General features: G+C 39.8%; 1 protein-coding gene across 1 annotated transcript in view; it reads left to right on the top strand.

The window, feature by feature from the left end:
- Positions 1-18,813, top strand: part of Fat4 (FAT atypical cadherin 4) — a gene marked incomplete at its 3' end in the record, with an annotated part of 96,976 nt that overhangs the window by 65,728 nt on the left and 12,435 nt on the right. The window contains exon 2 of the mRNA XM_042692994.1: positions 11,243-11,374. Within this exon, the coding sequence (XP_042548928.1) occupies positions 11,243-11,374 (132 nt within the window). The remainder of the gene's footprint in view (positions 1-11,242; positions 11,375-18,813) is intronic.

Consider the following 18,813-nt stretch of genomic DNA (forward strand, 5'->3'; position numbering starts at 1 on the left):
ATTTATTGTTGCTAATACTGGGGCTTGAATTCAGACCTTTACTTGGCTTATTTATTTTTTTGTTTGCTTGTTTTTTTAATTTATTTTTGTTCAAGGCTGTTCTTTAACCACTTGAGCTAAAGCTCCACTTCTGGCTTTTTACTGGTTAGTTGGAAATGAGAGTCTTGGGCTGAACTAGTATTGCCTGAACTAGTTTTGCATTCAGATCCTCAGGGCCAGTTGCTAGCTAGGATCACAGGTGTGCATCTCGAAGTGTAGCTCATGTCTGAAATGCTATGAGCGTAGGTTTTTAAGGGAAGGGGAACGACTTTCACATGATGAACAGTCAAGGGTGAAGGAACTTTCACTTCCCCGTGATACCTTGGGAAGTCACTCTCACCTGTATTTGTTCATCGTGTTGTCGAACAGAAAAGAATGAAATGTGACCCATGGTCCAGGAAGTTTTATTAATTATGATAGAGTATATAAAACCTCCACTTGTCCATTTTAGCCAATGTTAAATATATGGTATTCTGGTATTAAGTTCATTTGCTTCCATTTTACCACCTTCATCCATTTGCTGAAGGTTTTCATCTCACTAACCAGAGAGCCCAAACCCACGCTGGCTAACTCCCCTGCCCCCACCACAGCCCTCTCTGGCTAACCTCCCCTTCTCCAACCCATACTCCACACATCTTCCCCTGGCTTTCTCTGACCATGGATTCGCCTACTTTGTTAATGCCCACATGGAGCCTTGGGTTTCATTCATTGTCACATAGCATAATATCTTTAGTGTATCCAAATTGGAACAAGTGTCCAATTTTCTTTCCTTTTCTCAGCCAGAATAATATTTCACTGGATGTATATACCACATTTTGTTGCTCCAAAACAGACCCTTGGGTAACTCTTTTAACTTTAGACAGTTTGTGTATTTCATGTTGTCCTGCCGTGGATGGCTCTGAACAGAGTCCATATGCATTTGGAGACTAAACAACCAGAATCAGTGTTTGGGGATTGTTTTGTTTTGATAGTGCAAAAAAAACAGCATTCAGGACCTTGCCCTTGCTAACAGGCTCTCTGCTTACTTGACCAGACTCTTCAACCCTTTGTGTGTGTGTGTGTGTGTGTGTGTGTGTGTGTGTGTGCTAACACGCCAGGGTCTACATGCTTTCCCTGAGCTTCGTTGCCCAAGGCTAGTGCTCTACCACTTGAGCCACAGCTCCACAGTCAGCTTTGTTGTGGTTCATTGGAGGTAAGAGTCTCATGGACTTCACTGTATGGACTGGCCTTGACTGTGATTCTTAGATTTCAGCTTCCTGAGCAGCTGGGGTTCCAGTGCCAGTGCCCGGCACAGACAGGGCACCTCTTACATGAGTGACTCAGTGATTCTTGACAGAGAGAATGTATTAATAAAATGTAAATAACTTTCCATATACATGTGGTGCCTACTTACTTCAAAGTGCTGTGATCAACACTCAGATCTCAGTGAGAAAGAAAATATTATCATATTGACATTTGTGGTCAGGACAATGAAAGATGAGAAACATAACTAAGATCACAAACAATAGCAAATAGAAAAACTGTGCTTTCAATCTAGGGTCAAATTCTAGGAATCTTGTTTTTTAGGTTTTTATTTTACTCATTTTAGGAGAAATTTTAATTGTTACTGTAACGGTGATGTACAGAGGCTTTCAGTTACGTCAGGTCATTTATTATTAGACAATGCCCCTCCTTCCCTCGTTCTCTCCCATTTTTCCCTTCCCATCTCCACTCACAAGTTGTATAGTTCTTTTTCCACATAGTGCCTAGTGAATACTAGTGCTGCATTTGTCCACCATTTGTTTTTCCATTTCTGTGTCCCCCTTTATCCTCCCAAAGACAGATAAATGAACAAACAAGAGAAAAAGAACATTGAAAACAGCAACAAAGAAAACAAAACCATTTCCTGGAGTTCATTTTCATAAATGTCATTTTATATGTTCAGATGCACATAAACATTGTGTCTTTGTGATCTTCTCCTAAGAATATTCTCATTTGCTCTTACTCTGCTTCAATGCCTAGAGACCATATAATTTATCATGTCTGAGGAATATTTTTTCTCACAGATTTTTATTTTGACAATACAATTGGGAAATATATCAATCTGAATTTCTCAATTCATTTATTTAGTCAATAGTTTATGTATTTTATTTTGGTGCTAAAGCTTGAATTCAGAGCCCAGGGTGATATCCATGAGCTTTTTAGCTCATGGTTGGTGCTCTACCACTGGAGACACAGCTCCACTTCTAGTTTTTGATGACTAGTTGGCAATAACAGTCTCATGGATTTGTCTGCCAGAGTTGGCTTCCAATTGTGATCCTCAGATCTCAACCTGCTGAATAGCGAGAATTGCAATCATGAGCCACCAGGATCAGTGAGATTTTTTAATACGAATATTATGATTATTAGAGGATAGCAGATGAGATAATCTTGATAGCCCCTGCCAATGTTAACATTTTACTGTCATCTTCCATGTTAACACTTGGTGGTTTATGAGTCTTACAGGGAAAATCATGGTCAAGATCATCTCCAAATTGTTTTGTTTTGTTTTGCTTTGTTTCTGCTTCCTTAGCTGTAAATGGAAACTGAGTGCAATCGGAGAATGTAAACCTATAGTCTCATTGGGAAATCTTTGAAGCTGTAGCATTCTAGAAGGTCGATGACAAGCAAATATTCTTGTTTTCTAAAGAGATAAATCGTCACTCTATGGACAATAATTCAATAATTCCAACACACTACTAAAATATCCTTCAGGATAACAAATAAGTTAAATGAAGATGCTCTTATTTATTCTGCAACATTATTTGCAAAATTTGTCTTATTTTAAGGAACTTTTGCAAGATATGACTTGCATACCATCAAGTTAGCCTTTAAGAGGGTGCAGACCTCTTTTTGTGTTCACAGCACTGCTGAAGTGGACTTCCATGTCTTCTGAAGCTTGTTTAGCAACAAGCTGGGAGCAGGGTGCATGGGGGACAGGCTATCAATGTTTGCTTCTTAAACTATTTAATAAATGTAAATGAATGTCCCAGATAATGCTTGCTAAATCTAAATAGTAAACAAAGGGAAGGATTAAGTATTCAGATATAAATTTCAGAAGCCAGCAAATAAATGCTGATTACTGTATTTGTTGTAGTGTTAATTGTAATGTTAACAGATAAAAATCACTGTAGGCTTGTTAGCTTTAGGCACATTTTTCAAATAGGACACTTCTCTCTCTCTCTCTCTGTGTGTGTGTGTGTGTATGCATACATGTATATACACATATATGCATGTATATATGTGTATATATACACACATATACATATATATGAACAAATATACAAATATGTATATGGATGTATACATTTACACATGTATATGAATGTGTATATTTGTATGTATGTGTATATGTATAATATAATAATATTATGTAATATATAGTAATAATATAATATAATATTATAATAATATAGTAACATTATGCATATAGATATTTATGCAAATATATGTGTATATATAAAAATATACATAGAATAATACTTATCCATATTTATATCTATATCATTATCTATATATGGATGGTGGGGTACTTTTGGTTATGATCCTACGGTTTAAACTCCGGGCCTCACACTTGTTAGGCAGGTATTCTACCACTTGAGCCAAATGCTAGCCTATTTTCCTTTAGTTACTTTTTCTCAGGTAGCATCTCAGACAGCATTTTGATGAAGGTTGGCCTTGAACTGCAATCCTCCTACCTCAGCCTCTCCCATGGTTGGGATATAGATGGCCCTATATTCACAAAGCTTCTGTCTTTCCCAATTCACTTGAGCCTCTAGCAAGCTCTAGGCTTGAGTGTCCATTTGTGACAGCTGTTCATCCTGGTGAGTGAGGTTCTTTAGGGCGTTCGCCTAGAAAGGTGCATTTTTGAAAAATATATCCAGTGACCAGAATCTGTAATTCTGGTTGAAACCACTGGAGCCATTAAACTGCTAGCTCTCTGCAGGGGTCAGGAGTTTTTACAAGGTGTGCGGGAGTTGAATGGTAGGTGGTGTCTTTGAAGAACTACCAAACTGTTTTCCAGAGGGATGGCCTAATCTTCTATCCTCACTGGCACTGGCAGGGCCTCAGGGATTCCAGTTCTTACCATTGTTTTATACAAGAGCCATTCTATTGGATGTGAAATTCTGTGTCACTGTGATTTTAATTTAGTATCTCATTCAGTAATGACTCACATATGTTTCTATTGGTTTAGAGGCATTCATGTATTATATGTTGAAAAATGTCTGCTAACCTTTTTTTTCTAAATTGGATTGCTAACTTTTTATTATTAAATTTTATGAGCTTCTTTTTAAATATCTTTTGAGTATATCTGTCCAATATATGATTTGTCAATGTTTAGTTTTTATTTTGTATCTGTACTGGGACTTGAACTCAAGGCCTATATTGTTTCATGCTTTTATTTTCTTTTCACTTAGTACTGGTGCTTTACTACATAAGCCACAACTTCATATTCAGATTTTTGCTGGTTAATTGGAGTTAGGAGGTTCCAGGGTTTATCTGCCCAAAATGACTTCCTTTGTGGAACAACAAACTATGCCAGTTCCGTGGTCAAACCAGCTTTTCAGTGATTGAAGAAAGAGTGTGTGTGGACTCAGTATCAGGATTATGCTAGAAATGAATCTAAATATTTTTTCTTTTAAGCCTTAGAAGAGAAGATGTCTTTCTGAGTTCGTTGAAATAGAATTTCCAAATTAAATTCAGAATATACAGATCCCTTTAAAAACTATTTTGACAAGTAGATTCAGGATATATTGAAGATGTAGTTGGCATTTTAGATGAGATGAACAGCTACATTACTTGATGAGCCAATTCTTTTTCATAAAAATGGAATTCATTGTAGTTTTGAAATAAGAAGAAGAAGAGGAGGAAGGAGGAAAAGAAGGAGAAGTGGACGCAGGAAAAGGAGGAGGAAAGCACCCCTAAAATAAAATTTCAATCTCAAAGTTTGAGATATGATTTTAGAAGTATGAAGAAATTCCAGGGCAGGGAAAGTAGCTCAGTGGTAGAGTGCTTGCCTTGCATACACGAGACCCTGGGTTTGATTCCTTAGCACCACATAAGCAGAAAAAACTGGAAGTGGCACTGTGGCTCAAGTGGTAGAGTGCTAGCCTTGAGCTGAAGAGCTGAGGGACAATGCCTAGGCCCAGAGTTCAAGCCCCACGACCAACCCTCCCCCCCAAAAAAAAGTATGAAGAAATTCTAGCGCTATAGACTCAATTATAGTAGATTACTATACCTGGAAGTAACTTTGTGTCCTTTGCATAAAGTAATAGCAGGGGCAAAGGTCTTGGAGATGAGCCCCTCCTCTAGCAGGAGGGGCAAAGGAAATAGAGATGACCACATCTCTAGTGGAAGGGGCAAGGATGGAGAGATGAGCCCTGCCTCTAATGGGAGGGGTGAAAGAATGGGAGCAAAGTCTTTACAACGTTTGGTCCCAGCTAGCACCTTGCTCTTTGTCCACAGCCCCAGGGCCTTTGCATTGGCTATTCCTAGTGCAGTGTCTGCTTTTCCCAGCTTCCTTACTGAAAAGTCACTCAGTCCAGGATTTTCGAACTCACCTCCTTCTCTGCCACTGCCCATTATGTACCTGTCAAGGCTACTCATGTGCCTGTCTCCCTCCCGAATTCTCTTGTCCCAATGTAGACCACAGCTTCTGCCTGCAGCACGTCTCCAACAACTGTTCTGTTGCAGCAGACTTAACAGAAATCTCTGTTTTATCATGTCTACTAGCTATGAAACAAGAACAATGATGGAAAACATTGGTGAGCTATTTTCATTTATCTTTGGTTAAATTTCTCTCTGATATGTTTGTCTACCTGACTCAGACTCACATCTACTGAATGACTGTTCAATTACAGGACACTTTACCACCATGTTTATTGTAAAGAATGGAATAAAAATTTCCATAAGTTTCATATGCAAACCACACAACTTTTAACATGATCCTTCCTTCTGCATTTACTTTTGGTGTCTTAAGAATCTGTTAAAATGCAGAAATTATGCAGTATTGATTTCAGGAAAAGTTGAAGTGGTTACACATGATTGCCTTTGCCTTAAAAGAAATCCTTATTTGGTTCTAATTTGAACAATATTGAAAGCACAACAACACTAGGTTTTTATTATGTCAGCACACATTTAGTGAGTTATGGAAAGTATTCTGTTTCGAGAACGGAGTTAACTGTATCTTATCCGTACTCTAGCCATTCTGGTTGTGTCTGGCTGCTCTCCAAGCTGGCCTGTTACCCAGACATATTTCTTTCCTCATAAGAAATACATTGAAATCCCAAAAACATATGCTTCTGACTGCTAGGAGAATTTTACTGGGGAGAGATTAATGTCACTGCTTTTGTTTGAGAAAATATAATTGGGCACAGTTACATACATGTGGCTTATGTAAGAAATATGGCCTGCTTTATAACTCATTATAAGTTTATTTTTACTTTTAAAAGTGAAACTACAATGAATCAAAAAGGTACTTGCTTCCTCCACTCCTGATATTCTAGAATAATTGGACTGGAACAATCCCCCTTTGTGTGAGGTCAATAGCTAGGTATGGATTTGGGCTGATGGAAAAGCAGCTAATCAGGGGATTGCAGCTGGCAGGGTGAGCTGATAAAGCCAAACCTACCTGACAATGAAACAGGGCAGAGGACTAGGCAAGTGTGAGGACCAGCAGTAAGTCTGTGACTTCACAACCTCACAGGAAACAGAAAGGAGCCCCACTGGTCAGAAAGTCAGCTCGAGAACTTCCATTATCTCTATGTTACCCAAGGCCAGGCTTTACTCTGAGTAAGATGGTCAACAGGACTGACTGGAGCAAAGTGCTGTCTCTCAAACTTCCTTCTCACCTTTACTTGCGTTCACATCTTGCCTGACTTCTCTTGTCAGATGTGAAGGCCAAGGCTGCTTAGGTGCCCTACACTTTCTGGTAACATATTTGGTACATTAGCCAAGAAGTTAGGAATTAAATATGTCTTTTCTTGAATTGGACTCATGGAAAGATATAATACCAACAATATCATGTACATCAACAAGATATTATCAAATGGTATGTGAGACAACTTATATTTGACCTGTTAAGTTTTAAAGAGAAAAATGCTTATTAGCTTAAAAATCTCTGAAATAAAAAAATATTCTAATTCCCAACTACAATAGTTTCTTCAGATATTGCCATTATACCATGATTGTTTTTCTCAAGTGTTTTGTGTAAAATAATATAGTCAAAATGATCTTCACATCTTTCTTTTAGTTCTAAAGAAAAATGTAACTAAATGCACTTAAATTTTAGTTGAGTTTAGATCAACAGGGTTATGTTCTTAAGACTTGTCGGTCATGGGGCTTGAACTCTGGGCCTGAGAGCTAGCTGTTCCTCAGCTCTTCAGCTCAAGGCTAGTGCTCTAACACTTGCACCTCAATGTCACTTTAGGTTTTCTAGTGGTTTATTGGAAATAAGAGTTTCACGGACTTTCCTGCCCAAGCTGGCTTTTAACCATGATCCTCATATCTCAGCCTCTTGAGTAGCTAGGATTAGAGGCGTGCACCACCGGTGCTCGGCGTTCTTAAGACTTTGTGACTCAAATAGTTTAATTCCTTAGAAAGGTAAAGCTGAAGTATAGCAAAATAAAACACCAGGAAGTGAGTACTTGCAAGAAAGAGGTGGGGTGGGACCAAGGGTGAAGGGGTGGGCAAATGAAATGGAGAAGAGGGGAGAATGCAGTCAAGAATCCAGTTTATATTCTACAGAATTAAGTTGGTGGGTAGTGGAGGAATGGGTGAGAATATTGACATGGCTGACATTAATCAAAGACATACAGTATTCAAAACTGCTTTCTTACAAGACAGCTCCTTTGTACAACTACTTAACAATAATTTAACCACAGTAGAAAAAAAATGTGTGATTTGGTCAGGTATTGGTAGCTTAAGCTTATAATCAATCCTATTTAGGAGGCTGAGATCTGAGGATTGAGATTCAAAGCCAGCCAGGTCAGAGAAGTCTGTGAGACTCTTAGCTTCAATTAACTAGCCAAAAGCTGGAAGTGGAGGTGTGGCTCAAATAGATTGCCAGCCTTGAGTAAAAAAACCAAACCAAGCCAAACCACAACAATAACAAAAAACACCTAATAGCAGCTAGGCCCTGAATTCAAGCCCCACCACCAATAAAACAAAAGAAGAATTGTCATCACTTGATAGTACTGGCTCTTTAGGTTTTCCTCTAATGGGTCACATCAAGCCCCTACCAGTTCTTTACAGAATGAGTCACACATTTTTTTTTTCTGTAAAGTTTCATTTCTCCTGTTTATTTCAAGATTTCAATTTCAGAATTGTAGCAATGCATCAAGAAGAGCCTGGAGACACACTGTTATTACACCCGCCACAGGCCCTCTGGAGTTAGGTTTGTTCTCTATCATAAATAAATAAATAAATACCTAAAAGCATTGTTCATAGGGTAAGATCAAATCTTACATACCTCCATAGCCCAAACATTACATTCCTGACATTTTGGGCATTTAAATGTAAACTGTGCTCTTTGTTAGGACCTCCTCATAACTAAAATATGAGTCACTTACAAAACCATAATAGATTTTGGCCGTGCTGCATGATGAAGTGTTTTGGATACAGTGCAACATTTCACCCAGACTCATGGCAGCAGAATTCCCATAGTCACCCCAAATAGGGAAAGAAATGAAGAACACAACTCAAAGAAATATGTAGACGCTGGCAGAGCTCGCTCACAGAACTCCAGCTCGGCACTGTTGTTAAGAAATCTGATTACTTGGAGCATAAGCCCTCACATTAGAGTGTAAATAAGTGTTGAATTTGCATATGTGTGTGTATCCAGATTTAACGCTATCCTTGACATTTTAAATTAGGTCATGCTCAGATTCCATGAAATGAAATTATGTAGCTAGTTCACACACACACACACACACACACACACACACACACACACACACACACACGTGAATGTAGAGCCAGGAGCTACTGGCTCACTCTGTAATCCTAGCTACTCAAGAGACTGAGATCTGAGGATGGCAATTCAAAGCCAGCCTGGGCAGCAAAGCTGAAGAGTCTTTTACCTCCAATTAACCAGCAAAAGCCAGCAGTGAAGCTATGGCTCAAGTGGTAGAGTGAAAAAGTTAAGATATAGTGCCAAGGTTCCTGAATTCAAGCCACCAATATCCACATAAAAAATCAAAACCAAACCCAGAAAGGAATGTAGAATGCCAAAGTTTCTGCTGGTGCTTAGATCTTTTGTCATATAATTACAGTATCTGTGGATTTTGACATACATTTGGTATGAAAAGTGAAAAGATGTGTGTGTATGTGTGTGTGTGTGTGTGTGTGTGTGTGTGTGTGTGTGTGTTCTGGTCCTGAGACTTGAACTCAGGGCCTGGGTCTTGTTCCTGAGATTGAGATTTTTGGTCAAGACTTGCACTCTCCTACTAATAAGCCACAGCTCCACCTATGGCTTTTCACTAGTTAATGGGAGATACAAGTTGCATGGACTTTTCTGCCCAGGCTTGCTTTGAACCAAGATCCTCAGATCTCTCACTCTTGAGTAGCTATGATGACAGGTGCTAGTCTGATATGGAGATATTTGTTATGGAAGTTTATATTAAATGTATTAAACCCATTGAATTGAGTAAATTAGGTAGTCTTTAGCTTCCTTTAAAGAGAGATCTTGTGAAGGCATTTTAGATCTGCCATTTTACTTCTACCTATCACTGTTTACTTGAAGCTCTGTCTCCTTACATCCCTCTCAGTGTTTTCTAGTGACGCTGACTGTGTGACGTAGAAGTTGAAGGTCAGATCACTGAGCCCTTTCCTGCACACTTGCCTGGACTTGGAATGTCTCCAGCAAGGAGCCTGTGTCTGGGGGTTCCCAGGCCTGCCTCATTTTAGGCAGGAAAGGTGGAGTTTTCCTCTCCTGGGCCAGGGGAAGGGAGAGAGAAGTCCTGGGCTATGCTAGTCCTGGTATAGACTGCAATCATATCTGTTCACTTGAGTCCTTATGCAGAAAAAGAAATGCATGTTTCCAGTGTCCCTGGAGACTCTGTCCCTCACTGAATTTGTGTAGTATTTACCCCATATAAACACAGGCATTTGGTCAAGCCCTGGGGAGTGGCTTAGGAGTTTGATGCCGGCCTGGAGGAGCTGTTATTTTATCATAAGCCTTCCTGTAGTGACATCAGTTTTGGAAGTCATGAATGAAGATACTGTAATCTCTTCAGTAGGCTAAAAACAACAACATTTAAGCAGAATTATAGCTTCTACAAGCCAGAAAAGTAGTGTGAATCTACAGTTAATCCCAGTAACTGAGATTACAGGTGTGTGCTGCCCAACCTACATATCTATTTTTCATATAGGCGGGTTAAATTTTGTAATTAGTATAAAGTGGTGGACAGAGAGATGATGAGGAGGCATGTATAGCTTTGTTTCTCCAGAAGTTGAATATTGACTTGAAAAAAATTGGAGGATTTCTTTTCTTTTATCTTACTTTCTTTCCTTTCCTCCCTTCCCTTCCCTCCCCTGCCCCTTCCAATCCTTTTCCTTTCTTTTCCCTTTCTCTTTCCGTTTTATTTTCTTTTCATGTCAGTCCTGGAACATGGACTCAGGGCCTGGGCACTGTCCCTTAGATTATTTTACTTAAGACTCGTGCTCCACCACTTGAGCCATACCTCCACTTCCAATTTTTCTTTCTTTCTGGTTAATTGAAGCAAAGAATCCCATGGACTTTCCTGCTGGGGACTAGCGTTAACCGCGATCCTCAGTGTTCAGCTTCCTGAGCAGCCGTTATTTAGAGATGTAAATCACTGGGGCTGGGCTGGAGGCTTTCTTCTTATGGGAACACGAGTGACTTTTCAGTTGTCAATCAGTAAACATTTCAGGAAGGAATTGTTCCTGTCTGGACGCGCGGGCCAGCGGGTTTCATGCGGTCAGGCCACCTTAGTCTTGGTCCTCTCCATTGTGGAATGACTGAGTTGATCGGTAGAACTTTCTAGTACACATTGCTCAGGGATTGTTTAGAATGCGCTTCTCTGGGCGGGCCGCGCGGTCCTCCCTGGGCTTTGTGTTTGCCCTGGTGAGGGCGTGGAGCCCGGCTTCCTCCCGTTACCCCGTGGCGGGTCTCCCGCAGCACTTCCACCCGAGCCTCACGCGGGCTTCTCCTCTCGTCCCGCAGGTGGAAATCACGCTGCAGGACATCAACGACAACCCGCCGGTGTTCCCCGCGGACACGCTGGACCTGACGGTGGAGGAGAACGTGGGCGACGGCGCCAGGATCCTGCAGCTCAGCGCCATGGATGCCGATGAGGTGCGCTCGTGGAGTGCGAGGTCTTCCCGACCCGGCACCGCGTGGGGGCTCAGGCCACGCGGAGACTCGCGCTCCCAGAACGTTCGAGTGTGTGAGGTGACCCAGGAATGGCAAGCAGCTGCCCTCCCACCAACAGCCACGGCCCCGTCCATCGCTGCTCACGGGTCACACTCACTAGCCACACAGTTTCAAGGGCCTAAACAGGACAGCTGCCTACGGATAGACGTCTGTTTTATGGCTTTATTGTTCCGACTTGTGACCTTCTGGCAGTAACGATTGCTTCTGCTGCCTTTGAAATTGTAGAAAAGCAGGTCACTTAACATGACGAATATCGAAGTTGGCCTTCAAATGTTATTTAATTGTCATGTGTGTATATAATGCACATGAATTTAAAAATTATTGAAGATACAGTAAGAATATTATCCAGCCAAGGTCACGATTTTTTCCAGTTGTTTACTGAACAGACATTTTATGATTAACGGTGAATTTGAGGGCAAAATTTAGGTCATTATCTCCTACAATTATATTTTAGTGGCATGATAATGTATATAATTTGTCATTTTTTGGCATTTTAAATACTTCAAGAGAATTGTGTGTGTGTGTGTGTGTGTGTGTGTGTGTGTGTGTGTGTGTGTGTGTGCCAGTACTGGGATTTGAACTCAGAGCCTAAGCTCTGTCTCTTACCTTTTTCACTCAAGGCTGGTGCTCTACCACTTGAGCCATAGCTTGACCTCTGGCTTTTTGTGGAGAAGAAAATCTCATGGCTTATAATTGTGATCTTTAGATCTTAGCCTCCTGAATAGGATTATAGTTGTGAGCCACCTGGCTATTTTACATTCTTTTTATTGGGTAAATTCATGTTCTGAAGTTGAGAAAAGGGGAAATGCCTTCTCAGACAGCACTAGTAACTTTGCATGACCCTCTGTAACACAAGCCTGACATAGAATAAGCAATTTCCTTTCCTCACCCTCATCTGAACTTCAGCAATAACTAAACATTTGATTTTTGTCTTCTGAGAAAACTCTTCATAGGTTTGTTTCTTTAACTTTATAAAGGTGATCAAATAAACAGCTGTCTACTCTTAACAGCCAATTCAAAACCCTAATGACTTAGACATTACAAATTTTGCAAAATCTACCTAGTAAAAGGGAACAGAATAAAGTATATTTAAATAAATTTAGTTGTCTACTAGCATAGGTTTGATGTTTTAACTTTAATAATTTCTGTGCAATTTTATGTAGAGAAAAGTTCACATTTATTCCATATGGCTATTATTGACAGTTATATGACTGAACATTTGTATTATTGATACAGGAGCTCTATCAATAATGGATCAGTAAATATAAGTATAGACTAGTAAAAATGTTTCTTAAAGCTTGCCATTGCTAAAATACATTTGTTTATATCAATTTATAAAATGTCACTAATGGTGACTTGCATATAACAATAATAACAATAAAAATCTCATTTGATGGACATAAAACAGTGCACATAAAATAATTATAATTGCAATAGTTATTTTACTGGTTCTACTCTGTAGGAAGGGAGCAGAAACTTCTCTTTACTCTATGGAATATTATAATTAAAGTGGGATTATTCAATATGCAGTAAAACTGTACTTGAAAATTTAGTTGTTTTAATTATCATGCTGTTCTCTCTCTGTCTCTCTGTCTCTCCATCTCTGTCTCTGTCTTTCTCTTTCTCTTTCTCTCTGTCTCTCTAGGTACTAGGGCTTGAATTCCTTGTACCCTTACTTGTATTTTTCCCTCATAGCTGGTTCTCTATCACTTGAGCCACAACTCCACTTCTGGCTTTGTTGGTTAATTAGAGATAACAGTCCCATGTTTTATCTGCCTGGGCTGATTCTGAAACTTGATCTTCTGGTCTGTCTCCTGAGTGGCTAGGATTACAAATATAAGCCAATTGTATCCCGGTAATGAAATTATTTAAAACACTAAAGTTATATATGTCATCAACCAATTATCTGTTGATACCTCTTTTATTATTTATATGCTTTTCCTTAATGACTTGACATGGAGTGTTAGAGAATAACGTCTGGGTTAAGAATAAATCAGTTTCAGAAGCCACATGTATGTGTTGAACTTAATTTAAGCAGCATTTGAGGCTGGAAGCTGGCGCTCACACCAGTACTTCTAAAGCTATGCAGGAAGCTGAGATGTTTAGGTTGAGGTATTAAGACCGGGGGCAGGGGGTGGGGGGAGATGGTTCAGACAAAGGCCAGAGACTCATATTTTTAGTTAGCCAGCAATAGCTGGACTAGAGGTTTGGCTAAAGTGGCAGAGCACCAGAATTGAGGATAAAAGCCCTGTGAGAGATCCAATCCCTGAATTCAAGTCCCAGTATTGGTATGCACATGTATGTACAGCATACACACACACACACACACACACACACACACACACACACAAATACACACATATATACCCCACATGTATACCCACCCACCACATACACCACACACACACACACACACACACACACATACCACACACACATACACACTGATGTATACCACACACACATACACCATACACATATACACACACCACACACATATGTACAACACATATACATAGAGCATACACATACACACCATAGACACTACACACCACATATACACACCATACACACCATACATACATACGCATACCACACCACATACACACCACACACACACACACACACACACACACACACACACACACACACAAATACCATTTGAACTGTGTTGAATCAAGCAGTTCTTAGATATTTGCTTCTAAGAACTCCTTCTTGGTGTGTGTGAGTGTGTCTCCTCTGGAGAGTAAAATGTTTCTCTTCAGTATTATTTTCACTGCAGCTGACACATCATATTTATTTCTTGGGCTGCAGATGTAGCAAGCTCAGTGTATTTAATAAATAGACTTTTCAAAAGTTCTAATGAAATCATTATTCTTGGCAAGACATTTTGTTATATTCACCTGGGGTACTAATTCACCACCTCAGCTGATTTTGAATATGAAAAAATGGCTTTCTAAAAAATCAGTGTAGTCTTATGCTTTTCTTCTTTGCACAATTGTCATAACTTTCAAATTGGACCTTTGAAAATATCAAAGAAATTCTGTAATATTTCAAATTTTTGTTTCTTTGCTTTCTCCCAATTTCCAAGGCTGTATCATGTGAACAGATAAAAATTGAATATAGCATCCGTCATACCTGAGCTTTGCTAGAATATTCTAATAATAATAATAATAATATTCCTAGCAGATTAAAATAGTAGATACTAGGAATTGCAAATTGATGTTGGATGGTTTTGTTAAGCCATAAAATTACAATAAAAATGTTAGAGAGTCATGTACACCTGAGTATACAAGATAAACGTGGGCAGTGTGTTAAAGTCAGCTATTTCATTATTAAATTAAAATAGTTGGGAGGCTTTCACTTTATTAAATTTAAAAATTGGCTTTGAGAAAGCAGAATAAAAAGATTGCAAATGTCACTCCTTATAAATTTGAAAGAAGGAATATTTTTGCCTTGGACTATTAGAAGTCATTCCCTTATGTACTTGAACATAAAAGAAACAAAAAGGACAAGTGATGGGTGATAGCAAAGCCCTGAAGTTGTGCATGTGTTAATCCAGCATAATTAGTCTTTTGAGATTTACTATTCTGAGTGCATTAATAAACTTCTTTAAGCTAATTATGGAAAAAGTACAAACGTGGCTTAGATAAAATATAGTTAGATCAAAAGGCAATTTCTCAAGTCTAAAGCTCCAAAATTACTTGGACCTCAATGTCAAGATCAATAATTTATAAGTGAAATTGGAGTTTGTAGCCTCAGTCCAGGACCCTGATGGTCAGGCCTAGCCCCTGGCCTCCTACAGGCCAAATCAAGAGGCCTAGTGAGAGGCAGAGATTTACTACATGGCAGCTGTAGGAAGAAAGCACTTTAGTATATCTTCAGCCATCTTCAGGAAAATTACACCCGCTTAAACAGGCATGGAAGGTGGGGTGGGCAGGGAGTGAGTGATGGAAGCAGTGAAGAGTCTTCCCCTGACAGGCAGGGCCTGGCTGTCACCTCAGCTCTTGTATGGGGAAAGCTCCCACAGGAGTTGTTACAGTCAGAATACATAAGTGATTATTGCTGGTGATCTGTCCTGTGGGGGCTTGATGCCCTCTTAGTAGTAGTTCAAATCCCCCTAAAAGATGTGATTGATCAGCGATAAGTTCTGCCCTTTCAAGATGATTGCAAAGTGACTGAGGAGAGACTGGTTCAGGACTCTGCACACAGGTACAAAAGGAGGCACCTGGGGTGTGGAGCCATTATCCTGCTGCTGGTTAATTTGTGGGCCCATGCCAGGAGTCAGTGCTTCTCAGTAGAAAGTAGCTGTTAAAGGGTTTCTTATAACTGGGTACCCCAAAACCATATTTTCCTAGGGATTCAAGGAAGCTCTTACCTTATTCTCATTTGGAAGCTGTCAAATGTTTCTCTTCTAAGAATAATAGTAAAAAGTTAACATAGCTCTATACTCTCTCTTGAAGGCTTTTTGAATATATATATATGTATGTATATATATATATATATATATATATATAGGTATATATGTATCTATATAATTTTTTTGCCGGTCCTGGGGCTTGCACTCAGGGCTTGGGCACTGTCCCTGAGCTTCTTTTGCTCAAGGCTAGCACTCTACCACTTGAGTCACGGTGCCACTTCTGGCCTTTTCTTTTTATGTGTTACTGAGGCATTGAACCCAGGACTTCATGCATGCTAGGCAAGCACTCTACCACCAAGCCATATTCTCAGCCCCTCAATGTAAGTTTTTAGCATGCATTAATTAAATCTTAACTACAACCCTATTTGGTTTTAATCAAGGAACATCGGTAAAACCTGTATTCAAAAGCCATAAAAGTAATTAATGGAATAGTCTACCCTAAAAATAAGGCCCACAAGATTATATTTCAACCAACACAGTGAATGTTTAATTTTAGTCATAATTTACATACATGATGCCTATATGTAGTTGTTTTGCAATTACAAGAAGAAAGTGATTTGTTGCTGAGTGCCTATAATCCTAGCTACTCAGGAGGCTGAGAACTGAGGATCATGGTTGAAAGCCAGCCGAGGTAGAAAAGTCTGAGATTCTTGGGTCCATTTTACCGGCAAAAAGCCAGAAATAGAGATGTGGATCAAGTGATAGGGCCCCAGCAAACAAAGCCAAATGGGATTGCAACTCTGAGTTCAAGCTCCAGTACTGGTAGAGAGAGAGAGAGAGAGACAGAGACAGAGACAGAAACAGAGAGACAGAGACAGAGAGAGAGACAGAGACAGAGACAGAGACAGAGAGACAGAGACAGAGAGACAGAGACAGAGACAGAGAGAGCGAATGAAAGAAATTTAATACTCTAAAACATGGTGAAATTACTGTCCTTCATGACCTTCTATTTCTCCCTAGTTTCTTTATCATTGCTACATCTGAGGGCACTCTGAGCCTTCTGGTACCTTCTTTGAGGCTATTTCCTTGGTCACCCTTCCTGCATCTGTCTCTGTTTCTGCGTCTCCCATTCTTCAAATATCAATAATAATCTTCATGCTTAGGTCGTTTCTTGCCTTTTCTCTTTATTTACATTTTCTTTCTTTTTTGTGGGGGGGTCCGGTCATGGGGCCCGAACTCTGGGTCTGGGCGCTGTCCCTCAGCTCTTCAGCTCAAGGCTAGCACTCTACCACTTGAGCCACAGCGCCACTTCTGGCTTTTTTCTTTTTGCTTATGTGGTGCTGAGGAATCGAACCCAGGGCCTCATGCATGCAAGGCAAGCGCTCTACCACTGAGCCACCTTCCCAGCCCCTTTATTTACATTTTCAATAACACTTGTGAATGGAGCAGACACCTCCATACACACCTTCAGATAATTTTCTCAAGTAACCGTCCCACATCTGAAATTCCTAGACAGTCATTTCTTTGGCATTGTCCTTCGAACACAGAACAGACAGCAGATAAAATTTTCCTTGGTAATTTCTTTTGTATCCAAGCATGTCCTTCTTCTCTGTGTTCCTCAATAAGTATCTTCTCCAAATTCATGACATAGTAATTCCAAACTTAAATGGGTTCCTTTCTTTTCTTTCACTTCATCATACCTGATTGTTCAAGAATATTTATGAAAATCTACACATATGATTATTAGTTACTTCTGTATCTAATTATGTTTTAGTGTTACCAATTTGTCCTCTGACTCCTGCTGGTTCACACAGATTCATATTCTGAATTCCAAAGGGACAGAGCCAGGATTTGATCCCTGCATCTAAGTCACTTACCATCAAGATGGCCATGGAAATGATGTTTAGCTCACTGAGCGCCTGGAAGGTTGAATTTATTAATCCCCTTGAAGTGATGTAATCAGGCAGGTCTAGAACTCAAGGAAACGCCTAATGAATGCTCTGTGACCTTTCTCCTCCCTCTACAGCCTTTCTAGCTTGTAGCTTGTAGTTTTTGGGGCTCATATCTCAAGGACCTGGGAAAATGGAAGAACTTACCTCTGTTTCATCCCACAGAATAGGGGCTTATAATCTGTTTCTTTAATGCACTTTGGAATTACAGAGCCCCAAATCTCTTTTAGATACAAGTTCTGCTCATCACCTCTTTCCTCTAGCTCCTGTGAAGTCAATAATAATGATAGTCTTAAAAGCTTACTTCCAGCTAAAATGCTATGAAGGTTTTGTGTCGGCAGCATGCAAGCCATTTGGGTTACATTTGAGATTGTGCAGAATATTTCCATAATTTAATAGTTTAGTTTGATTTCTTGTCATGGATTAAAAATCTGCACTAAAAGCACATCAAAGTAAGAAAACCAAGCACCTCTCTCTGCACATTCATGCATACCGGACTCATTCTCCATAGTCTACAGTGACCAGAAAGTCCCTTCTACAAAACCCAGCCACCTCTTCATTCCATTAGGTTCCCTAAAATAAATAACTCAGCATGACCTCTCTCTTAGCTACTTCCTTCCCTGCCCATCGAAGACTCTCCATTTGTCCAGCAGGTTAATTTCCCTTTCCTGAGTATACAAGATGACTTTGGCAGGTATAGGCTTGAAATCCATACACTTGGAGTAGGATTGTGTGTAATTAACTAGTGTCTCAATTTTAAAAGGAATCTACTGGGGGTGTGAATGCTCATGTCCCTGACTTTCTTCTGCTTGTCCAGAGACAACCATAGTATGTGTGTGTGTGTGTGTGTGTGTGTGTGTGTGTGTGTGTGTGTGTGTGTGTGTGTGTTGTGCCAGTTATAGGCTTGAACTCAGGGCCTCCTGCTTTCACTTTCCTTTTTCACTCAAGGCTGGAACTCTACCACTTGAGCCACACCTCTACTTCCACATTTTTGCTGGCTAATTAGAGATAAGAATCTCATAGTCTTTTCTACCTGGGTTAACCTTGAACCT

This window comes from Dipodomys spectabilis, unplaced genomic scaffold (assembly GCF_019054845.1).
Source record: "Dipodomys spectabilis isolate Male_0828 unplaced genomic scaffold, ASM1905484v1 ptg000162l, whole genome shotgun sequence".
Taxonomy (NCBI): domain Eukaryota; kingdom Metazoa; phylum Chordata; class Mammalia; order Rodentia; family Heteromyidae; genus Dipodomys; species Dipodomys spectabilis.